The 20689-nt window shown below is 46.6% G+C and overlaps 1 protein-coding gene across 1 annotated transcript; it reads left to right on the forward strand.

The window, feature by feature from the left end:
• The first annotated feature begins 4836 nt into the window (after window positions 1-4836).
• LOC104583509 lies at window positions 4837-6047 on the forward strand. Its single transcript, XM_010235887.3, has 3 exons — window positions 4837-5114; window positions 5261-5360; window positions 5446-6047. Exons 2-3 carry the CDS (start codon window positions 5265-5267, stop codon window positions 5851-5853), a joined length of 504 nt encoding a protein of 167 aa, XP_010234189.1. The 5' UTR covers window positions 4837-5114; window positions 5261-5264; the 3' UTR covers window positions 5854-6047.
• Window positions 6048-20689: the final 14642 nt, after the last annotated feature.

A 20689-nucleotide genomic window follows, 5' to 3' on the forward strand; every position in this document is an offset into this window, starting at 1 on the left:
GATGGCAATTTTTTTCTGCTAATGCGCGCATGTGATCACATCTTTGTCTTGGTGATGACAACATTGTCTTTGGTTCTAACAATTTTGGCTCTCATACTAGCAACTTTCGCTCCTATATTGGTAACGATTTTTCTCCACTCTCGCAACTTTGGATCCTTTACGGGTAACTTTGGTGCGTCCGGTGATAAGTTTTGCTAATGTGTTTTTTGTTTTGAAAGAAAACTATAAGGGAGACCCCTACAATATAAGTAGGAATCTAAATTAGCATCCATGAAGACTTGAACCCAAGTGTGGGGATTGTACATCCACTCCCCCAACCAAGTGAGCTAGGATCATTCCCCAAGTGCCGACAATCTTGCTAATGTGTTGGCAACTTTGTCTTATGTGTCAATAATTTTGCCTTCTATTATCAACGATTCCCCCACACTTGAAATTTTGGCTCCACATGGAAATTTTTGATTCCGTACGAGAACTGTAGCTTACATACCAGTGAATTTTTTTTGTTCCCTCTAGACACTTTCGCTCCATCGCACACAAGCTTAGTTTTTTCAGGAGACTAGTTTAGCTCTCATACTAGCAATTTTGTCTTCTATAGCAACAACTTTGGCTCACATAACTTTGGCTTCTATACCGGTAACTTTGGCTCCCATGCCGACAACTTTGGCATTCATGTTGACAACTTTGTTGTGCCTAATGGCAACTATCGCTAGCAACTTTGCTTTTCATATTAGCAAATTTTACTCTGATACTAAAACATTAGTTCCTATACTCGCAACTTTCTCTCTCATACTAGCAACATTAAGTCCCATAGTAGCAACTTTTGCTCATATACCGGTAGTATTTTTGGTACCATTCTAACAACTTTGGCTCCTATCTGACAACTTTGGTGTGTCCAATGGAAACTTTGACTTGTGTACCGACAACTTTCGTTCACATACTGCCAACTTTGACATCCATACTTGCAACTTTGACTCACAATAGAAACTTTTAGCTCCTATATTTGCAACTTTAACCCCCATACTGGCAACTTTAGCTCCTATACTAGTAATTTTAATGTCTGTACGAGCAACGTTGGGTTTTGTTTTGACAATTTTGACTCGCATATTAGCAATTTTAGGTCACATACTAGCAACTTTGGCTCCCAAAGCGGCAGCAGTTTTTGTTTCACTCTATCAATTTTCACTCCATCACAAACAACTTGGGTTTGCCTAGATATAAATTTTCACTCATGTAATAACAACTTTGACTCCTATACTAGCAAGTTTGGCTCTCATACTGGCAACTTTGGTTCACATATCAGTGACAATTTTTTGATCTACTCTAACAATTTTCACCTCATGGCATACATATTTGGTGTACCGGTCACAACTTTCGCTAACGTGTAACACCTTGTCTTTTATACTTCTTGTTCTGAAGCGAGCAATTTGTCTTCAATTTTTGCGACTTTGAATGCGTGCAACAATTTTAAATCAAGAAACAACTATGATTGGTGTTTTACCAACGAACTACTTATATTTAGCCACTAACTACGCACGTTTAGCAACTTTATATTCAAAAAACAACTATGGAAGCTGTATCAACTTTTGATCAAACAAGAAGCAACTTTTTTTTGGAGCAGAAAACAAGAAGCAACTATATGGGTTATTTCGCACTGGGCCCTCTCTCTTCCTTCTTTTCTTTTCTTTCCTTCTTGGGCCTCCCCTCCCGTCCTAGCCCATTAAGTGGCTGGCCGCATCTCCTGCTGGCCTAACAGACGGAATCATGGTAGTCGTCTTCTTCGTCCAAGCGTTCCATGTTCACGAGAAACTCGAGTCACGGCACTGATGAAATCTTCAATTTTCTCTCGTCGTCCGTTTTTCCTCAAATTAAAATATGGGAATTATTTCCCTTCATCCCATGGACCGAGTCTGCCCTTTAACTTCCTATTTCATCACCTTAATCTTCCCCAATTCGTAATTGAAGGTTGCTAGGAGGAGGAGGAAGAGGGACGCAGCGGGGGCTGCGGGGTTGAGGAGGGGGCCGCGGCGGCAGCGAGGAAGAGGAGGCGGCGACAGAGGCCTGGAGGTCGGAGACGGGACTGCGGTGACCGGTGTGATTTGGAGAGCGCAAGCAACGGCGGCAACGGCACGTGCGGATAAAGACCAGCACGAAGATGCTCTCTGCGATGCTCCCTTGTTCTGGTCGGTGGCAGTCCGTGAGGGCCAAGCATCACCTGGTCGGAGCTCGGAACTAGTGGGTGCGCGACTTTGTTGTCCACACAGCGTGCGCTTGTCTTGCACAAAAAGTGCAGCCACACATCTTAGCGTTTAGGTATAATTAAGCCCAGTTCGGCGAGCGTCGGTCCATATTAACGCTAGAATAAAAATGCGCGGGCAGAGCACTTGAACCCGAGACCTCCCTATCAATACTTCCACTAGCTAACAACCACACACGTTAGTTTTTATGAAGAATTACAGCGCAGGACCCTTTTGATGATTATTTGATTGCCGGGCGGGCCGTTTTTGATGGGGCTTTTTTTGCAGGCCCGTCGGGCTTCCGGTGCCGGGCCGGCCCGATTGTGCTACGTGCTGTACCTGGGCCTTGAGGTGGCCATTTGGTGCCGGCCCGTCTATTGTCGGGCTTCGGCGGGCCGTGCCCGGGCTTGGCCCGTTTAGATGGTGTCGGGCCTGTGCCGGGCTGGCCCGGCCCGATAGCCACCTATACTCATTAGTAGTATCGAGGTATTGCTTTGCATTAAACATCTCTTAATGCATGGGCGTATCTAGGTGCCCCCCCTAAAATTTTGCAAAAAACCCCATACCATGTTGTATTTGTTCATTAATATAGCAAATTAGGTGGCCATAGCCTCAAAAATGCTTTCTAGCCAAAGTTTTGACGACTTTCAAAACAATACCGATGTAGTTTTGACTTTTGACAATAAAATTGTACCTTTTTGTACTATTTTGATGTTATGTGACCTAAACAATCAAAGGTGGCACCCTAGCGTTAGCAACCTAGATCCGCCGCTGTCTTAATGTGCATTTTTGTTACAGTTGTTTTGTTAACTATGCCTCTGTATGAACAAGGTGTGAAACTGTGATGGTACGCCAATACTGTTTAGTCCTGCAAATGATAGAAACAAAGATAGTAAGATGCCAGACCCAGCTTCAAATAATCAAGCATATTTCAACATAAAGAGAATCATCCCTTACGAGGATGTTTGTCACAGGCAAAAATCAAATATGCAGAAGGCGAGAGCTTACTTTGGACTTGGTGGAAATTGCAGGGGGCCATCCTAGATGTGCATGTTGCGTAGCTACTCTTTCAAAATCTGCAAGGACATGGCGTTCCTCACATGTGTCCTACTCCCTCCGATTCTAAATTGTTGTCGAAATATCACATGTATCTAGACGCTTTTTAAAAATAGATACATCCATATTTGGGCAAATTTGAGTCAAGAATTTATGATCAGAGGGTATCAAGAACTGGATCCTGTTGTATATTAGGATTTTGTGCCAAAAAAGAGTATATTAGGATAAATAAAGAGTTAAGTAACTAAAAACATCCTTAATTTGCCAACATACAGGGAGAACGATTTTTGTTTCGAGAAAACGCAAAGCTTCCGTCTCGATGCATTGACACAGGGAGAAGGATTATTACAAGGTAGGAAATATGAAGCATAAAACAACAGATTTCAAACATTGCAAACAGAATTGGTACAGCAGTATAAGGTTACAATATAGAGATAGAAAATACAAATTGAATATGTCAATTAGACATTGAAAAACAAGCAAAATAGTGGACCCGTGTAAATTAACCAAACTCCGTGTCTTTACCATGTCTATTTTCTGCAAGGTTCAAATGCAAACATGCGAATACTATAGCAAACATTAAGCACAAATACTAGAATACCATCAGAAACTGTATATAAATTTCCTAATTACCACTTACCATTTCTAATATTCCTCCGTCCAACAAAGGAGTAAGGACGTCTCAACTTTGACTAAATTTGAATGCATCTATTCACTAAGTCATGTCTAGATACATGTAAATTTTGACAAATTTGAGACATCTTTTTGTTGGACAGAGGGAGTACTGTTCATTTTATGCAACTCTTCCATTATGAAAAGAGAACCAACTCCTTCCCTAGAGAAGACAAACCCTTTTCTCCGAGTATATACAAGCACATAGATTCATTTGGTAGTCCGATAGTGGTTATAAAAGTAAACTCGTTGCAGTTTACACGACATAAATACGACATCCAGAAGAGGATTATCAAATGCAAATTGAAATTCAGAACAAAAAGAAGGGTTGGCTAGCAAAATGTGATAGTGTCATAATCTAATACTCCCTCCATCCCGAATTAACTGAAGTGAATTTGTATAAGAATCTATGCAAATCCACGTCAGTTAATTCTCGACGGAGGGAGTACTTTCAGCATTCAGAATTGTTAATTTTATGAAACCACAATCATCGATATACATGATACTTATGTAGAGTAATAAAATATTTAATAGTGAAACATTGATCTATATTCAATTTAAATGCTTACCTGAAAAATTCTAATCTTTATGAAGATGACAGTAGATCAGCTTATCCCAATTTTCAAGGGGCTAATGGCTCGTAGCGAGCTCATGACTGGTTTCAAACATCTTGGCAACCGCGTGAACGAACAATCGCTCTTCGTGATCGCTGGGACCGAACGAAATCGCCAGGAGCGGCTAGGAGGCGGCCAGAGGGGGTAAAGTGCAAAAAAGCCGAACTGACATGACCAGATGAAACGGTGTGGGTCCCACATGCTTGCAAATCACCACGCGTGGGGCTCACAACCTAGCCACGTCCGCGTGCCTATCATCTGTTCGTGCCCGGATGCCCGACCAGGCTCATTTGCCACCGCCGCCGCTCTGGAAGCTTGCCGCCGCCGCCCCTCCCGTCGCTCGCTGTCGCCCCGCCCATTCCAGCCGCCGCCGCTGACCAAGCTCGCCGCATCCCAAGGTCGCCGCTGCCGCTTCGCATCAACTGAGCTAGGGCTTCGAATAGACCCGCCGCCGCGCGTCCCATACGCTACACACCGGCGTCCCCTCGAGGAAGCCCCAACACAGATCCGGCCCGCATCGAGCACCGCTCCTCTCGAGGTAAGCCTTCTAGCCCTAACGCCGGCCATTGATTCCCTATGAACCCTCGATTTTGACATTTAGGTGTCCATTGTCCCCAATTTTGAAATTGCGCGTGAACCCATATGTCGGCCCGAAAACCCAATCGAGCTTGATTTACCTTGCAGACAGATGGTGTGTAGTGGTTTTACGGATGACGGGCATGCTTCGATGATGTCCTGGCTCCGGGATTCGGATCGTAGCAGCTCGATTGGCACTGTGGAGAAGGTGAATTTGATCTTGACATTTTGCTTTCTTTGCTCGATTCGTGTATGCCACTGTGCTCATGCTGTACTATTGGCCATGTATGTAGTTCAATTTGGGCTACTTCGACCCAGAATACTTTCTGGAGCATGAGTTTGATGGAGAAGAGGAGAAGGCCCCTGTTCGTCATGGACAGCATGTGGAAGAGCTAGACCCGAATGCTGTATTGATGAAGGAGATTCTGATGCTGAAATCAAGGGTGAAAGAAGAAGAGAAGAACAACAAAATTTTGTATGATGCTCTGATCAAACATGAATTTGAGTTAGCTTTCCAGGACCAGTTGATAGAGGAGATGGAAAGCAAGATTATTGTAGAAAAAATGCACAATGAAGCCCTATCCTGTCAGCTGGTAGAAGAGAAGAAGAAGATTGAAGGAGTAAAAGTCTTTTCAGTGGCCTGCCTGAGTGTTGCCCCGACTTTAGGGGTTGTGTTGTTCTTCATGATTGAGAAGATGTAGTTTATTGATTAAGTGGTTCCAGTACTTTAATTGTGGTCCCTTAACTGTTTGTGGACGTGTCTTGCATGGGAAAGTAGGTAGTTGCATGCAGGAGACGATGTTGTTTGTAAGCTTGAGACTTTGTTGTGTTGGAATAATGCTTGAGACTTTGTTCTGTTATAATAAAGCGTGAGACTTTGTTGTGCTCGAAGAAACATTTCTAGTGATATGATTTTGAAAAGGCAATTGTATCGTTGATACAAAGAACACAACAACAGAGAGGATAGAATTGTCGCAGTTTAACATTGCACACATATATAGGGGGGTTGCATATATGCATTGCACATTTGCAAAGCATAGCATTGTAGCTAGAAGGGCTTAAATGTACACAGGGGATCAAATACTTAGTGTTAAATATCCTACCACACACTTGATTAGTTCAAGCCAAAAGAGGAGGCGTGAGCTAGCTATAGGTTTCCCTCTAAACTTTCCCCTGTGGCCATCTTCTTTGCTTACTTGTTGCGGCGGCTATACCAATAACAGGCGGCCTGGAGTAGCGCGAACACCACCAACCCTGCAACACCTCCAGCGCGATTGATGTCCCTGTTGAGGTTGATTGGAGGACCAATGTAGGCGAGACGAGCTTGCACCCACCAGGTGCGTCCGTAGAGCACCATTCGCTCGTCTGGTTTGAGATCGGGTCCTAGGACGATGCCAAACCAAAGCCTTGGAAATCAACCTGCAAAAAAAAGGGGCCGCGGAAGCTGGCACCGGCACGGAAGCTTGTTGGTGCCCGACGAATCGCATTGTAGCTCAGTGCAATGGCCGTGGCGATAGCAGCGACGGATAGAACCAAAGGGCGACGCGCGCTTTCATACATGACAGGCAGCCCATCGATATTGACCAGTGCGGTAGGAAGCGTGAACTTGTCAGGAGATGGGTGCGTACTGTTTTTGTATTAGTACTTGGTTATATTTTTTGGCGAAAACGACAAGAAACAAATTGTATGTCAAGAGATGGGCGCGTATTAGTGGCAGGCGCCGACGACCGCCACTGAAACAAATTGTGTTTTTTGGCCAAAACGACAAGAAAACAAACTTTTGAAGATGTTATATTTTTTGTGTGTTATCCTCATATGTTACTGGTTGTTGTCAAAGAAATTCAGAATTTCTGGAACAAATTTGCTATATTTCATACTTATTATTGATTTCCAGCCATTTTCGGTAGTAAATGAGAAATACCTTTTTTCAATACAACTAGCACCAAAAAGTAATGTAAGTAAGTTCCATTCAACTCATTCTAACATTATACGACTGAAACACATTGGTTTACAATGAAAATTATATGTGTATTACCTTGAATAGTGCAATTTACAGTTTACCCGAAATTAAAATATTACTAAGAATATGAAATATTTGTCAGAAAATTCTGATTTTTGGCATGTGGAAGTATTTTGCGATGTATTCATCACATAAAAAAATTGTTGACATTATCTAAATTTTACAATGTACTTCATGTACAAACCACCATGTGCCCCTAGGTGTTTCTTAAACACCTCAGAGAGATGTTGGTGATTTGAACACATTTTGAGATTTTGATTTCAAAACTTTCTCCAAATCATGTGAAATTTGGTACACTAACCACATTTGGTATGTATTGCATGCAAAAGCATTTTCAATTTGGAGATGTTATAATATTTTTTGAATTTCAAATTCATTTAAATTTGATGTGTGGGGGCCAAAATTGTACCAAATATTGGTTTGGAAGTTAGTAAACAGCTATCATAAGTATGTAAACATGGTTAGTACTTGACTCATGCAAGAATAAGTCAAAAAAACATTTGAGTTTTGAAGATATGAACGGATTTGAATTCATTTAAATCATGGTCAACAAAAGTCAACGTTCTCCGATAGACTTGAAATTGTTTGAGTGCTCTTAACTTTTCACGTACATTGCATTTCTGCAATTAGAAACTGATTTGGAGCAGGTTAGTTTTTGAAGGTTCCTTTAAAATGACCCATTTTGGTTTGCTTGGGGCACAAAATGTACCAAGTTTCACCTAGTCAACAAAAGTCAACGTTCTCCGATGGATTTGAAATTGCATCCATGATCTTAACTTTTCCTCGACATTCCATTGTTGCAAGCAGAAAATGATTCTAAGAAAGTTGAATATGTACAAATACAACAAAGCCTCAAATATGACTAAGTGCAAGCAACTCAGTATAACTCAAATACAAGCCATCTCAAATAAGGTCATAGTACAACTCAAATACAAGCAATCTCAAATAAGGTCATAGTGCAACTCAAATACAAGCAATCTCAAATAAGGGCATAGTGCAACTCAGTACACACTCAATACAACTCAGTACAACAAATCAAGCCTTCTTATATAGCCTCCCAATGGAGGCGGTTCTCTTCCTTTTCTTCGAGTTGGTGGTGGTGCTTGCTGTCTTCTTACCGGAGGTGGTGGAGGTGGTGACATGGATTTTCTGACCGTTTCTGACTTTCCTCGGCTTCGGGACAGAGGTGGTGACAGTCATGAAAGCACGTCGGGGCAGGTCAAAGTCATCATCTTCACTGGCTTTAAAAACTTCAGTATGGAAAGTAGGGGCAGGAGGTGCAGTTTCTTCCAAAATTTCAGTATTGACAGTAGGGGCAGGAGGTGTAGTTTCTTCCAAAATTTCAGTATCGACAGTAGGGACAGTATGGACAGTAGGGGCAGGAGGTGACCTTTCTTCAGTTGCTTCAGCAGGGCCTTCCCAATCATCGACAGCAGGGAGGGGCTCTTCATCTGAAAAAGATTCTTCTTCAGTAGTGCAATATTCATCTCAACTTGAATCTTCATCCCAACTAGGACCTTTTGAACTGTCATCTTCTAATTTGGCCTCTTCTGGATTTCTTAACTCTTCTGCTTTTCTGGCCTCTTCTGCTTCTCTAGCCTTTTCTTCTTCAGTCTTCTTCTTACCACGCACCCTATCATCAACATCAAAAATATGAGATGGCATTCAGCAAAATGTAAAAAATGTGGAAAAAATAGGTGTAAAAAGCTAACCTTGGTGCAGCCGGAGGGCTGTAAACATACTTCCTGGAGCCAGCACGATGGCCCAATATTCTGCATCGTTCTCACCTCTGTCTTTTTTTAGGAGGTTTCACTTGGTCATCAGCTGCAGCTTCAGCAGCAGCAACTTTGCCCCCCTTCTTTTGGCCTTTAGTTCCTTTCTTTCCATTTCGCTCCAAAAAAATTTTGAAGCGCACATGTTTTGGCCTGCCAGGCTTTCTAGCTATATTGGGGGCAGCAAGATCATACCCAATGTTCACTTCAGGCCGTTGAGATTGGTCATTCAGTGTTGGGATCTCTCCTGCATATGCTGCCTTATATCTGTCAATTGAGTAATAGGGATGCAAATACTGCCCCATCATCAAGTCAGGTTTTGCTGCCAGTACCACAATAGCATGGGGACAAGGTTTTCCAGTAGCTTGACACTCAAGACAAGTGCACTCATGTAGGTCAATCTTCACTACATGTCTCCTCTTCTTATCTGTGTCTAAAACTTCTGCAGTGTAGGGGGGGCATTTGTTGGAAATATGCCCTAGAGACAATAATAAATTTGTTATTATCATATTTCATTGTTCTTGATAAATGTTTATTGCCCATGCTATAATTGTATTGATTGGAAACTCAAATACATGTGTGGATAAATAAACAAATACCGTGTCCCTAATACGCCTCTACTAGATTAGCTCGTTGATTAAAGATGGTTAAGGTTTCCTAACCATAGACATGTGTTGTCATTTAATAACGAGATCATATCATTAGGAGAATGATGTGATGGACAGACCCAAACCTAAACATAGCTTTTGATCGTGTCACTTAAGTTTAAGTTGCTTATGTTTTATTATGTCAAGTATTATTTCTTTAGACCATGAGATCATGCCACTCCCTAGTACCGGAAGAATACTTTGTGGGCATCAACCGTCATCTCGTAACTGGGTGATCATAAAGGTGTTTTTCAGGTATCCCAGAAGGTGCTTGTTGGGTTGTATGGATCAAGACTGGGATTTGTCACTCCTTGTGACGGAGAGATATCTCTGGGCCCTCTCGGTAATATAACATCCTAATGAGCTTGCAAGCATGCGACTAATGTGTTTAGTTGCGGGGGTATTATATTACGGAACGAGTAAAGAGAACTTGCCGGTAACGAGATTAAACTAGGTATGGCGATACCGACGATCAAATCTCGGGCAAGTAATATATCGCGAGACAAAGAGAATTGGATACTGGATTAATTGAATCCTCGACATAGTGGTTCAACCGATGAGATCTTCGTGGAATATGTGGGAACTATTATGGACATCCAGGTCCCACTATTGGTTATTGATATTTGATCATGTCCACATGTTCTCGAACCCGTAGGGTCACACACTTAACGTTTCATGTTGCTTGGGTTAGATGAGATAAATGATGATGATATCGAATTATGATTCGGAGTCTTGGATGGGATCCTAGACGCAACGAGGAGCTCCGGAATGTTCCGGAGATAAAGATTTATATATGGAAAGTTGTTTTCAGGGTTCTGGAAAGTTTGGAATATTTCCCGGTTTTGACCGGGAAGCTTCTAGAAGGTTCCGGAGGGATCCGGAGGGTTCCACCTTGAGGCCCACCTATCCCTGGGCTAAATGGGCCTGTGAGGGAGCACCCTGGCCTTAATGGGCCGAGGGGCTAGCCCACAGGGCCCATGCGGCCAGGAGGAGAGTCCTGGCCGCGGGAGAGTCCTGGCCGCCGGAGAGTTCTGGCCACGGGATAGTCCTGGCCGGCCACGCCTCCTCTACCCCTATATAAATAGAAGGGGGGGCAAGGGAGAGAGACACCCCCAAGCTTTCAGTTGGATCTCTCTCCCCTGAGCCCTCCTCTCCTCCTCTTCTCACGCGCACGGCGTAGCCCTGCCCGTGAGAATATTCACCATAGTCACCACGCCGTCGTGCTGCCGGGATCTCGTCTACCTCTCCCTCTCGCTTGCTGGATCGAGGAAGGAGGAGACAACGTGAAGCTGAACGTGTGGATACCAAGGAGGTGCTGTCCGTTCGGCACTGAGATTGATCTCATTGAAAGTTCCACTACACCAACAACGATCTCGTGATCGTAACGCTTAGCGGTCTACGAGGGTATGGTGTTCATGATCCCTCTCGTTACATACATCTAGTATATATATTCTTGGGTTTTCTTCCGCACTTCTCGTAGGAAAATTTTTGTTTCCTTTGCAACGAACCCAACAGCATTGACAACATAAAGGTGCCCCTGCCATCTGCTCCTGCATACCACCTGTTGGACAACTGATGGTAGCTTATCACCATGCAACATACTGGCAAGAGTCTTTCTCTTACTCCAGAGATTCATTAAATGGATCCTCAGAGTGTCCATCAGCTCATGCACAGCCAGATCTTTGATATCTTTTATCCAAGCGTTAAAACTTTCACACAAATGGTTATTGATGTGATCAACTTTTATATCAGTGTTGAAGGCACTCCTGTACCACAACAATGAATGGTAAGTCTTCGGATAAACACCAAATTCAGGGCTTGCTTCCAATGAAAATTGTGTGGGTTGTAAGCTCTTGCTGCTGGCCACATCCTTCCAAATACATCTCCTTGAAATTTCTTGATCAAATTAAGCCACAGATGGCCGAAACACTCCCTTTGTTCTGCATGTGGAAAAACCTTGTGTACTGCATTCTCCAAAACCTTTTGTGCATCTGTGCATATTGCTAAGGGATGCATTTCTCCTAAGGCCTTCTTCAATTTACTCATGAACCATGTCCAATCAGCCTCTGTTTCTGACTGAAACAAACCATGAGCAATAGGAAACATCCAGTTGTTCCCATCTAAAGCTACTACAGAAGCCAGCTGCCCAGGCCACTTCCCATTCAGTGCTGTGGAATCTATGCTGAGGTATGGACGGCATCCATCTTTGAAACCATCCACACAAGGCTTCATTGCCATAAAGAACCTACCAAAGTAAACCTTGCCAGCTTTTTCAAAAGTATCAATCTCTACCACACTCCCAGGACTCCTCTTTTCCATCTCTGCTTTGAAGTTGAACAACATTCTAAAGGTGTTGCCTCAATCACCATAAAGTTCCTTCATGGCTCTTTGCTTCCCTTTCCAGACAGTGTTGTAACTGAGTGTGCATTTGTAATCCTTCTCCAACTCAGACTTAAGCCATTTGGCAGTTGAGTTCGGTTTTGTACTCAATATCTTCATGACCTTCACTGCAACCCATGCTTGAGAAGTCATCCTTATAACTCTCCAGCAGATGTCATACATGTATGCTCATGTGGCATCTGATTGACCCTAACCGTAGTCTGATCAGGCAGCCTTCTAGCAGACATGTACCAAGGATAAGGCTTCTGTTCCCCATCCACACCCTTGCATTTCACGCAGTACCTGCTTTTGGATGTCCAGGCAGTATATGTGGCAAACTCCTTGTTGACAGCAAATGTCTTGAATGACATCCTTAGTTCCTTCATAGTTGGCCACATCTTGCCCACTGCAAACTCAGGATGCTCTTTGTCATACACACACTGCACCTCCACTTCATGTTCATCATCCACCTCAGGACCGGCGCCCTCCTCGAATAGCCTCTTGCAGGCGGCTTCATCAATAGCAGAACTTGCAGAAGGTACATTGATCGACCGCCGCGGCGGCGACGACTTTTCCGCTTCTTCCTCATCCTCGTCAAATCGAATTCCATAAAGCTTGCAAAACTTAGCCTCCGAAATTGTTTCAACCACGAAATATGTGGACTCATCTAAGATAATTTTGCTCCAATCAACATGTGGACCTTCTCCCCCAGGTCTCAAATCGGCGGGCACATGTTTCGGGGTCCAATTCTCCGGATCCCTCACCGGAGAGCTCCTAGCTAGGAATGCTTCATCATTGACCGCTTGTGCTGCTTTAGATGCAATATATCATACCACTGAGTCAGCAGAGGCTCTAATTAGCTCTACATAAATCCTCACCTCTGGAGCATCCTTATCTGTTGTCTGCCCCTGTTTGATTGCCGCAACCAGCTGAGGTGTAGTGGTGATTCTCACTAGCTTCTACCGCTTTCCGTATGAACACAATTCAACCTCCTGCCCTTTACCCCATTTAACAGTTTTCCCAATTTCTTCTATGAATCTCTGGACTGTGATGTCTCATGCTTTAACTCTCAAATTGACCGTATAATTGCACTCAATTACATCTTCGCTACCATCATCAAGCTTCGAAATGCATGGGCGGAACTTAACAGGCACAAGCTCAGTACCATCGTCCGCAGGAGCCCTACAACGATAACATATTAATCTACCATTGCACGCTCTCCTCCAGCAAAATTCAACCGAACTATAGCTAATCCCCATGAAAGAAACGAAATTGAAGGTACGTAGTACACAAATTACCTGCTTGGAGCTTCCGGCGGTGGATCCATCCTCCCACTGCACGACCTGACCTGGCCGGCGGTGAATGAATGCGGGGATGGCAGGGGGAGGCGAGGCTTACGCCCGACACCAGAAGACGGCCGACCGCTACGAGGCGTAGCGGCGGGACGATTGCCAGAGCAGGTGAGTGGCGGCGCGTGGCGTCGAGGGTGCGCGAGGGTGCGCGGCGGCGGCGCGGGCTAGGGCAAACAAGGTGGGGGAAATGCGGCACCTCGAAGCTTCAGGCAAGGCCGACCAGGTAAAACACCGAGTCGACGTGGCAAGTAAGTGGGTCCCCAGAGCCGTCGTCTATTCTATGCTGGGACCCACACCATGTCATCTGGTCTTAAGCTAAGACAAAACCGTTTAAGTCCGGATTCACCTGTCAGTTCGGCTTTTTTGCACTTTGCCCCCTCCGGCCGCCTCCGAGCCGCTCCTGGCGATTTCGTTCGGTCCCAGCGATCGCGAAGAGCGATTGGTTCACGCGGTCGCCAACGTGTTTGAAACCAGTCATGAGCTCGTTATGAGCCATTAGCCCATTTTCAAGTATTGACAAAAGAGTTGCAGCAGAAAATGTAATTTGGGCAGACTTAAACGGACTAAAAATAGTATCCAAATCAGTAATATTGGCCGCTCATAGTAGATATCGTCATATCAAGCAGTACCTCTTCTGCCACCATTGTACTGAGTAGAGTATCATTTGTCTGAAGAATTTTTAAAAGATAGTCAGACACCTATAAAGTGACCCAAATAGCAAACACAGTCAATAATATCTCAATGAGAACGTTTGCACATTCCCATTTTTGGCATATTGGTTTTTATCAGAGAGAATTAGGAGGTACATTTGAACGGGACATATTCATTTTCTGTAGCAAATGGAACTTCGACGAAAAATAGCTTTCTTTTAGGCATTAGTACAAGCAGATATTGAGCAGAAATGTCACTTATAGTCTTGTTCCATACCTAGGCCTGTCCATACCTCAAAGAAACTGAGGGACGTGGAGGAGTTCCCGTCAGCGTTCGGGCCGCATCTCCAGCGGGTTCGAGGAGGATGACGAGCTGCTCGTCATCATCTTTCCCAAGCTGCTGCCGCGGACCCCGCTCCGGATGGCAATGGGTATCCGATGCCTGTTACCCGACGGGTATTTACCCGAATAAGATGCGGGTTTGGTAAGAAAAAATACCCACGGGTATATAAATGGTAAAATTTTGTACCCGACGGGTATCGCGGGTACAGGTATGGTATTGGACTACCCGAACCCGCCTACCCGTCTACCCGCACCTAAGTTGTTAGCCCAGTACAAAGGCCCATAAAACCTTGCCTAATGGCCCAACCCAATACGTTTTGGCACCAATAGTACCTAACCCTAGTCCCTTCCCTATTCCCCACATCCCTTTCCGCCGAGCACGAGCTCCTAGCCCCAATTGATCTGTCCCCTCGTTCTCCTCCCTGCTGCTTCTCCTCTTCTTCCCCAAGTCCGGCGACAAGCGCCACCGCTCCTACGCGCCGCCAGGTCCAAAAGCACCACGCCGTCGTCCTGGAGCCCTGCGCACCGAGCCTCCCAGTCCCCGCCTCCTCCACGGCTCCGCCCTCCGCCGCCAGCCCACCAGTCCTCCGCCCCGCCTCCTCCACTCCTCGGCCAACAGCCCACCACCACGGCACCACTCCAGCAGCCCACCACTTCGCCCCTCCTAGCGCCTGGAGCAAGACCCTGCTGCCATCCGGTCGGCTGCCGGTGAGATGGACATTGGGCCGGGGAGCAGCTCTGGTGGTGCCGGCGGGCGGCATGGGCGTCGTCATCACGCTCGACCAGAAGTCCAGAACGTCTGACCTGACGGTCCCACAAGACAGAGTCTCCTCCAACGGGCGGGTAGAAATACCTACGGGTTACCTGTACCCGTGGTGGGTGACGGGTATGGTAAAAAAATTTCATACCTGACAGCGGGTACGGGTACGGGTAGCGGTTGAGAGTCGGGTCGTCGGGTACGGGTATGGTTGGGCTATACCCGTACCCAAACCTGTCGGGTGACATCCGAAGTCCCCGCTGGTCGTAGACAACGAGTGCGCGTCAGAAGTGGAGCTGGACGACAAGGGCGGCAAATCGTGTCGTGGTGGAGATGACCCTAGGAGTATAGGAGCCCGAGCCGGCGAGCCGCCGCCACTGCCTTGGGACCTGCCGATGGAGGTCGAGGGCGCGCGAGGTCGCGTGATTGGTTAGCTGTGTAGGTGAGTTCAGTTTGATTGTTAGAGTCAGATCGGGATTCAGGAAACCAGGAGGCATAGCGCGGTCGAACGGTCGGACGGAAATTAACAGCTAAAGGTACATAGCTAAAAAGCACACAACTCCAGCCTGCTTTTGGGGTCGGGTGACAGAGAAAAAGTCTCCAGTACGGCCTTCGCTCATTTGGGTTGGACCGGCGTCCAGCGGGAGGACGCAAGATGGGAATAAAACGAAATTTATTTGGGAAGAAACACAATAGTTATAACAAACCACACCGGTAAAAACTACTTATAGTACTCTATCCACACACGGAAGCCGCTGATTTACGAGGACGATGAAATGCATCTGCTGATTGTCCTCATCGACGCAGGGGAACACCTCCGGCGGCTTGTTGATCGAGTACCTGGGAGCAACGCCAGCCCCTGGTCTGCAAGCGACTTCCGGCGGTTGAGCTCGAAAGCACGGTCCACTGTGATCCCCCGCGCAATATCCGCGTCATCCAAGGCCTTCCGACGGGCGTCGTCCTTGGTGGCATGCTCTGACGGGGCCTTCTTCACGAAGAAGATGAGGCGCTCCTCCTCTTCCTCGGGAGTCTTGAGAAACCGGAAGCCGGATCCAGGGGATGCGGCCCCGCTGCTGCAGGAGGAGCCAGCGCTTCCTCCTCGATCTCCATCGCCTCCAGTTCCGGCGCCGCTTCTTCTGCCCAGTGCTCCATCTTGGGCACCCAGAGTACGCCGCTGCCGCGCCTCGGGCAAGCCTAGTGCGACGGCCTTCTCCACGAAGGGCTGGGAAAGCACCCCGGCCACGGCGCACATTCGTCGAGAAGGTGGACTGAGGAGATGCCGGCGGATCCATATCAGTCAACTTGTGCAAAACCGAAAACCGGAACAAATTAACCGAAACCAAACCGAAATTTCAGTTTTCCCGGTTTTCCGTTCCGGTTCCAGTTAGGCAAACAACTAACCGGATCGGATTCGGTTTTTTCGGTTAGAAACCGAACGGTTTCGGTTAAACCGAAAAAAGCGTATCAATATAAAATATATCGTGTGAAAGCCAACAGAAGGAATGCATTGTCCCAATGGTCTATACTGCGCTTGAAATGATTGCTGGTCGTGAGGGGAAGTCACTCCGCCAGCAATATTTTGTTTGATTTTTTCCGGCCGGTTGGGCTGGCTATAGGGCATATGGGGCTAGTTGGGCCGGCGGTAAAGCATATGGGCTGAATCCGAGGAAATTTGATTTTGACTTGAAGCAAATAGGCCACACGGCCAGCCCAGCTGCGGACTGACTGATGCAGTGCAATTTTTTTGTTCAGGGAAGCAAACATGTGTATAAAAATTGATGTGTCCTTTAAAAATTCGCGTCAACTTTGGTTAATTTGATTATAACCGAAACCGAACCGAAAGTAATGGTTATAACCGAAACCGAACCATATTTTTATACGTAATTGTATTAACCGAAGTATGCAAACAGTATTAACTGAAAAACCGTATAAACCGAACCAAACCGACATATCAGTGACGGGGAAGTTAGGATTTTGGGGATGTGGTGGGGAGGGGAAATGGTGACGACTCGGTCACATTAAAAAGGACCGGATGTGATGGGGTGGGGAAATGCGAAAGGGTTTGACCTAGTCAGACGAGCAGACCGCGTGGCGGTCCGTTTCCTAGTCCGTCGAGACGCAAACCTGCCCCAGATTTGGTGCTGGAATGGGTCGACGCGGACCAAAATCCGGGCCGCCACACTAAAGGGTCACCCCGATGGGGGACGCGTTTTGTCCGTTTCGGACCGAACGGACCGCGCAAGCACATATGCGTTGCCCCGCTAGAGTTTCCCTAAATGTTACTCTCTCCGATCCTAAATTGTTATCGAAATATTACATGTATCTAGGCGCTTTTTAAGAATATACATCCATATTTGAGAAAATTTGAGTCAAGAATTTAAGATCATGGGTAGTAGTTGTTAGAGCTGGTTTAGTGAGCCTAATTTTTGATAATTGTGAGGTGGAAATGGTTTGTATACACTTTACGGGGTAGTTCTAGAAAAATTGTTGGTGCGATACAAGAGTAAAATGCAGGGTCCTTGTACTAAGTCGTGCGGGTCACTTTATTTACAGCTTTCAAGACTTGAAATTAGCTAATGCATTCACTTAGTCCAGCGGCACGTTGAACTGTCAACATGTCATAGTGGACAAAGAGAGGCGCGGGAGGGTTCCCGCGTGTGGTGTTTTTCTTGCGAATAACTCAACAAAATCACCTATTTGACATGACAACGAAATTTCCCCACCCCCACCCGAAATCCCTAACTCGATCCCCGCTCCTGCTTCTCTGTCTCTCTCTCTCTCACACACACACACACACATGTTCGTCTGTTCTTTCCCGACGCTTCTCCTCTCGTCTTCGATGGCAACCGGATCTGCCTCGAGCACGTACCGCATCCCCATTCGGTAGCTCCCAGTCATCAAATGCTTGTTGCATTGTTCGTTATATGAAGATGTTCACCATGGGATTGATTTGAACGGCAACAAGGTAGAGATTTCTGCAAGTGCCCGGAGATTCATGATCAACATACGACAGTAAGTTCATGTGCCCTATCTTCAGCACGTCATCATCATCTCAATTGTATGAGCATCTTGCTATATAAACCGAAGTGCATCATCTCCAAGTTTTTTCCGAAACAAACACCGATAGATCTACAGCCTACCAGCAGCCTCATATCCAATCTCTTCAACCAAACACTCTATCCAGACCGGAGACCATGTATCGGTTTCACAGAAATCAAACATACACTCCTTCCCCTTACATATACTTGATTAACCCCACTGCCTACGAAAAACCCACCATGACATATCTCGACCGAGAAGAAATTGACCGAGAAGAAATCGTTGTCTTCGCCTGTATGAACAGCCACAAAATTCAGCTACTTCATGTTGCACAAAACCCCAATAGTTCTAACTAAACCCTAACCCCCAAAATCGGTTCTCTTTCAATAATCCACCACAAAGACCGAACAGATGGCATCAAAATAAGCCCATAACAATTCACATGGCATTGGGATTGAGAGAAAGGTGAAGAACTCACCGAACAGGGGCGGCGGGTAGCCTTCCGGTTGCCGGGTTGGAGCCATTGCATGGGCTCCGCACCGTGCAGCGGCGTCGCGATGAGGTCTAGAGAATCACCGCGCCAAAATCCGTCTCCAGCATCCAATCGCTGATGATCAAGCCGACCACCTCGACATCGCCTCCTTCTGTTTAGTCCTTCTGTATTCCCTACTCTGTCTCGGGCTTGTCATTTAGATGAAGGAGGGGTGGGGCAAAGGGAAAACATGGCATATCCCGTGTAAAAAAACGAGGGGGTAAGTGGAAAATGTTTGACTAGTCAGGCCTCTATGTGTCCATGATAGCACATTGACCGTCCGACATCATTAAGAACTAAAGTGAGCGCATTTGCCAAGTACAAGGATTAGAAGCTGCAAAATGGAGAAAATTACGCAAAACCACCACATTTGGGACAACCTTTTAGGAAAACTACCATCTTTTAATTTTTTTACAAATTACCACCGTTTTTGCGGATCCTGGTTGCTCTGGCCACTGATCTTCAAGTTGAACACGAATTGACAGAAAATCTGACAACGTGGCCCACATGTCAGGTCCAGCGTGGACGAACGGTCTAAGTTGACCTGCTTTGATCTGGGTTGCAGTCACCGTGTTGCTTCGCTTCAGCCGCCGCCGGCCTCTCAACCTTGCCGAGCTTCTCTGTATTCCCCCTCCTCCATGCCGCACTTTGCCTTTGTAGACGACGATGATGACTAGGCAGAGGCCGGCGGTATCCATCGGGGAAATAAACATGGGGAGGAGCAGGTGCATCAAGGTGGACAGCAGAGCGACGCGCCTGGCCGCCTGGAGATCGCGAGGCGGCACGGAGCGGGCTACCGACGAGGAGCGCCCGGAGCAGGTTGTCAACAGGGACCTGGAGGGCGTCGAGAAGGGCAGCAACCATGCCTCGTCGACCCCAAGCGGCGGCAGCGGAGGAGGTGGCCAGATCTCCTCGATGGTGGTGCCGCGCGCGGCAGCTCCTTGCGCCCGCCTCCGTCCGCCCGCGGCCGCTGCCGTCGCCACCATTGAGCTCTCCTCGCCCGCCTCAGGGATGAGATCGGTTTTGCAGAGTAATTATTTAATTAAAAAAAACAATGTGTAAAACATGTAGCATATCATGCAAATTAGACAAATTAAATATCAACGCATAGCAATAAAACTCATGTAATTTCACGGCATGAATAATAGAACTACTAATCAAAATCAACAAGAAAGAGCAGATTACGTACGGTGCAGTACTCTTTTCTTGTGTTTGTTTGTTAAGGTCGGTGACGAGTCCAGTGGCGTCCATGTTCACGCCGGTAGCAGCAACAGCCTTGACTACCTCCTGAGCAGCGGCCAGCGCCTGCGCTTGCGCCTGTGCAGCAGCAGTTGCCTGGGCTTGGAGTTGGGCAGCCTGCTGCTGCGGAGTTAGAGCGGCAGCCTGAGCCGCGGGACTCCGAGGTCGTCGGCCATTGGTGATGAAGATGCCGACGAAACAGGGACGTGAAGAAGCGAGCAGTCGCGTGAGAACGCTCTCCAAAAACCTTATCGACCGTCTCCCGGGTAGGATCTCGAAGGTCGGGGTTCCGGAGGCCTGCTCTTCTGGCGATCTGTGCACGCAGTTGACAGGATGAAGTAGCAGTTGGCGACGAACAGCGAGATTGGATCGTGGGCGTGACGGCTAGGGTTGTGGCTTGGTACGTTCGGAAGCCGCGGTCGTCTTATTATATAGGCATGCAGGCGGACTTCGGTTCGGTTTAAGAAACCAAAATCGACTCCGCAATTATCTGGATTTGTTACGCGTCCGCAACGGATATTGATCCAACTCTCCTTAAACTAGTAAGGTGGAACTATTCCCACTTACTCGTCCCACTCCATGAATAGGCTTTTAAGATTTTTCAGGAATTAATTTTAGATTGGGGCTTGAACCTGCCCAAAATTCCAACAGGTTTGACCTCCTTCGGGGAGAGGCCGGGCAGGCAGGGGAGGTGGCGCAGTGGGCAGCGTCAAAGGAGGTTGGGGGCACACGCTGGAGCAGTAACAGTGGCGATAGCAAGCGAGGTGGGCGGCTAGCAAGGGACGACGCAGGCACTGGCAGCGGGGAG

The sequence above is a fragment of the Brachypodium distachyon genome, chromosome 3 (assembly GCF_000005505.3).
Source record: "Brachypodium distachyon strain Bd21 chromosome 3, Brachypodium_distachyon_v3.0, whole genome shotgun sequence".
Lineage (NCBI taxonomy): Eukaryota > Viridiplantae > Streptophyta > Magnoliopsida > Poales > Poaceae > Brachypodium > Brachypodium distachyon.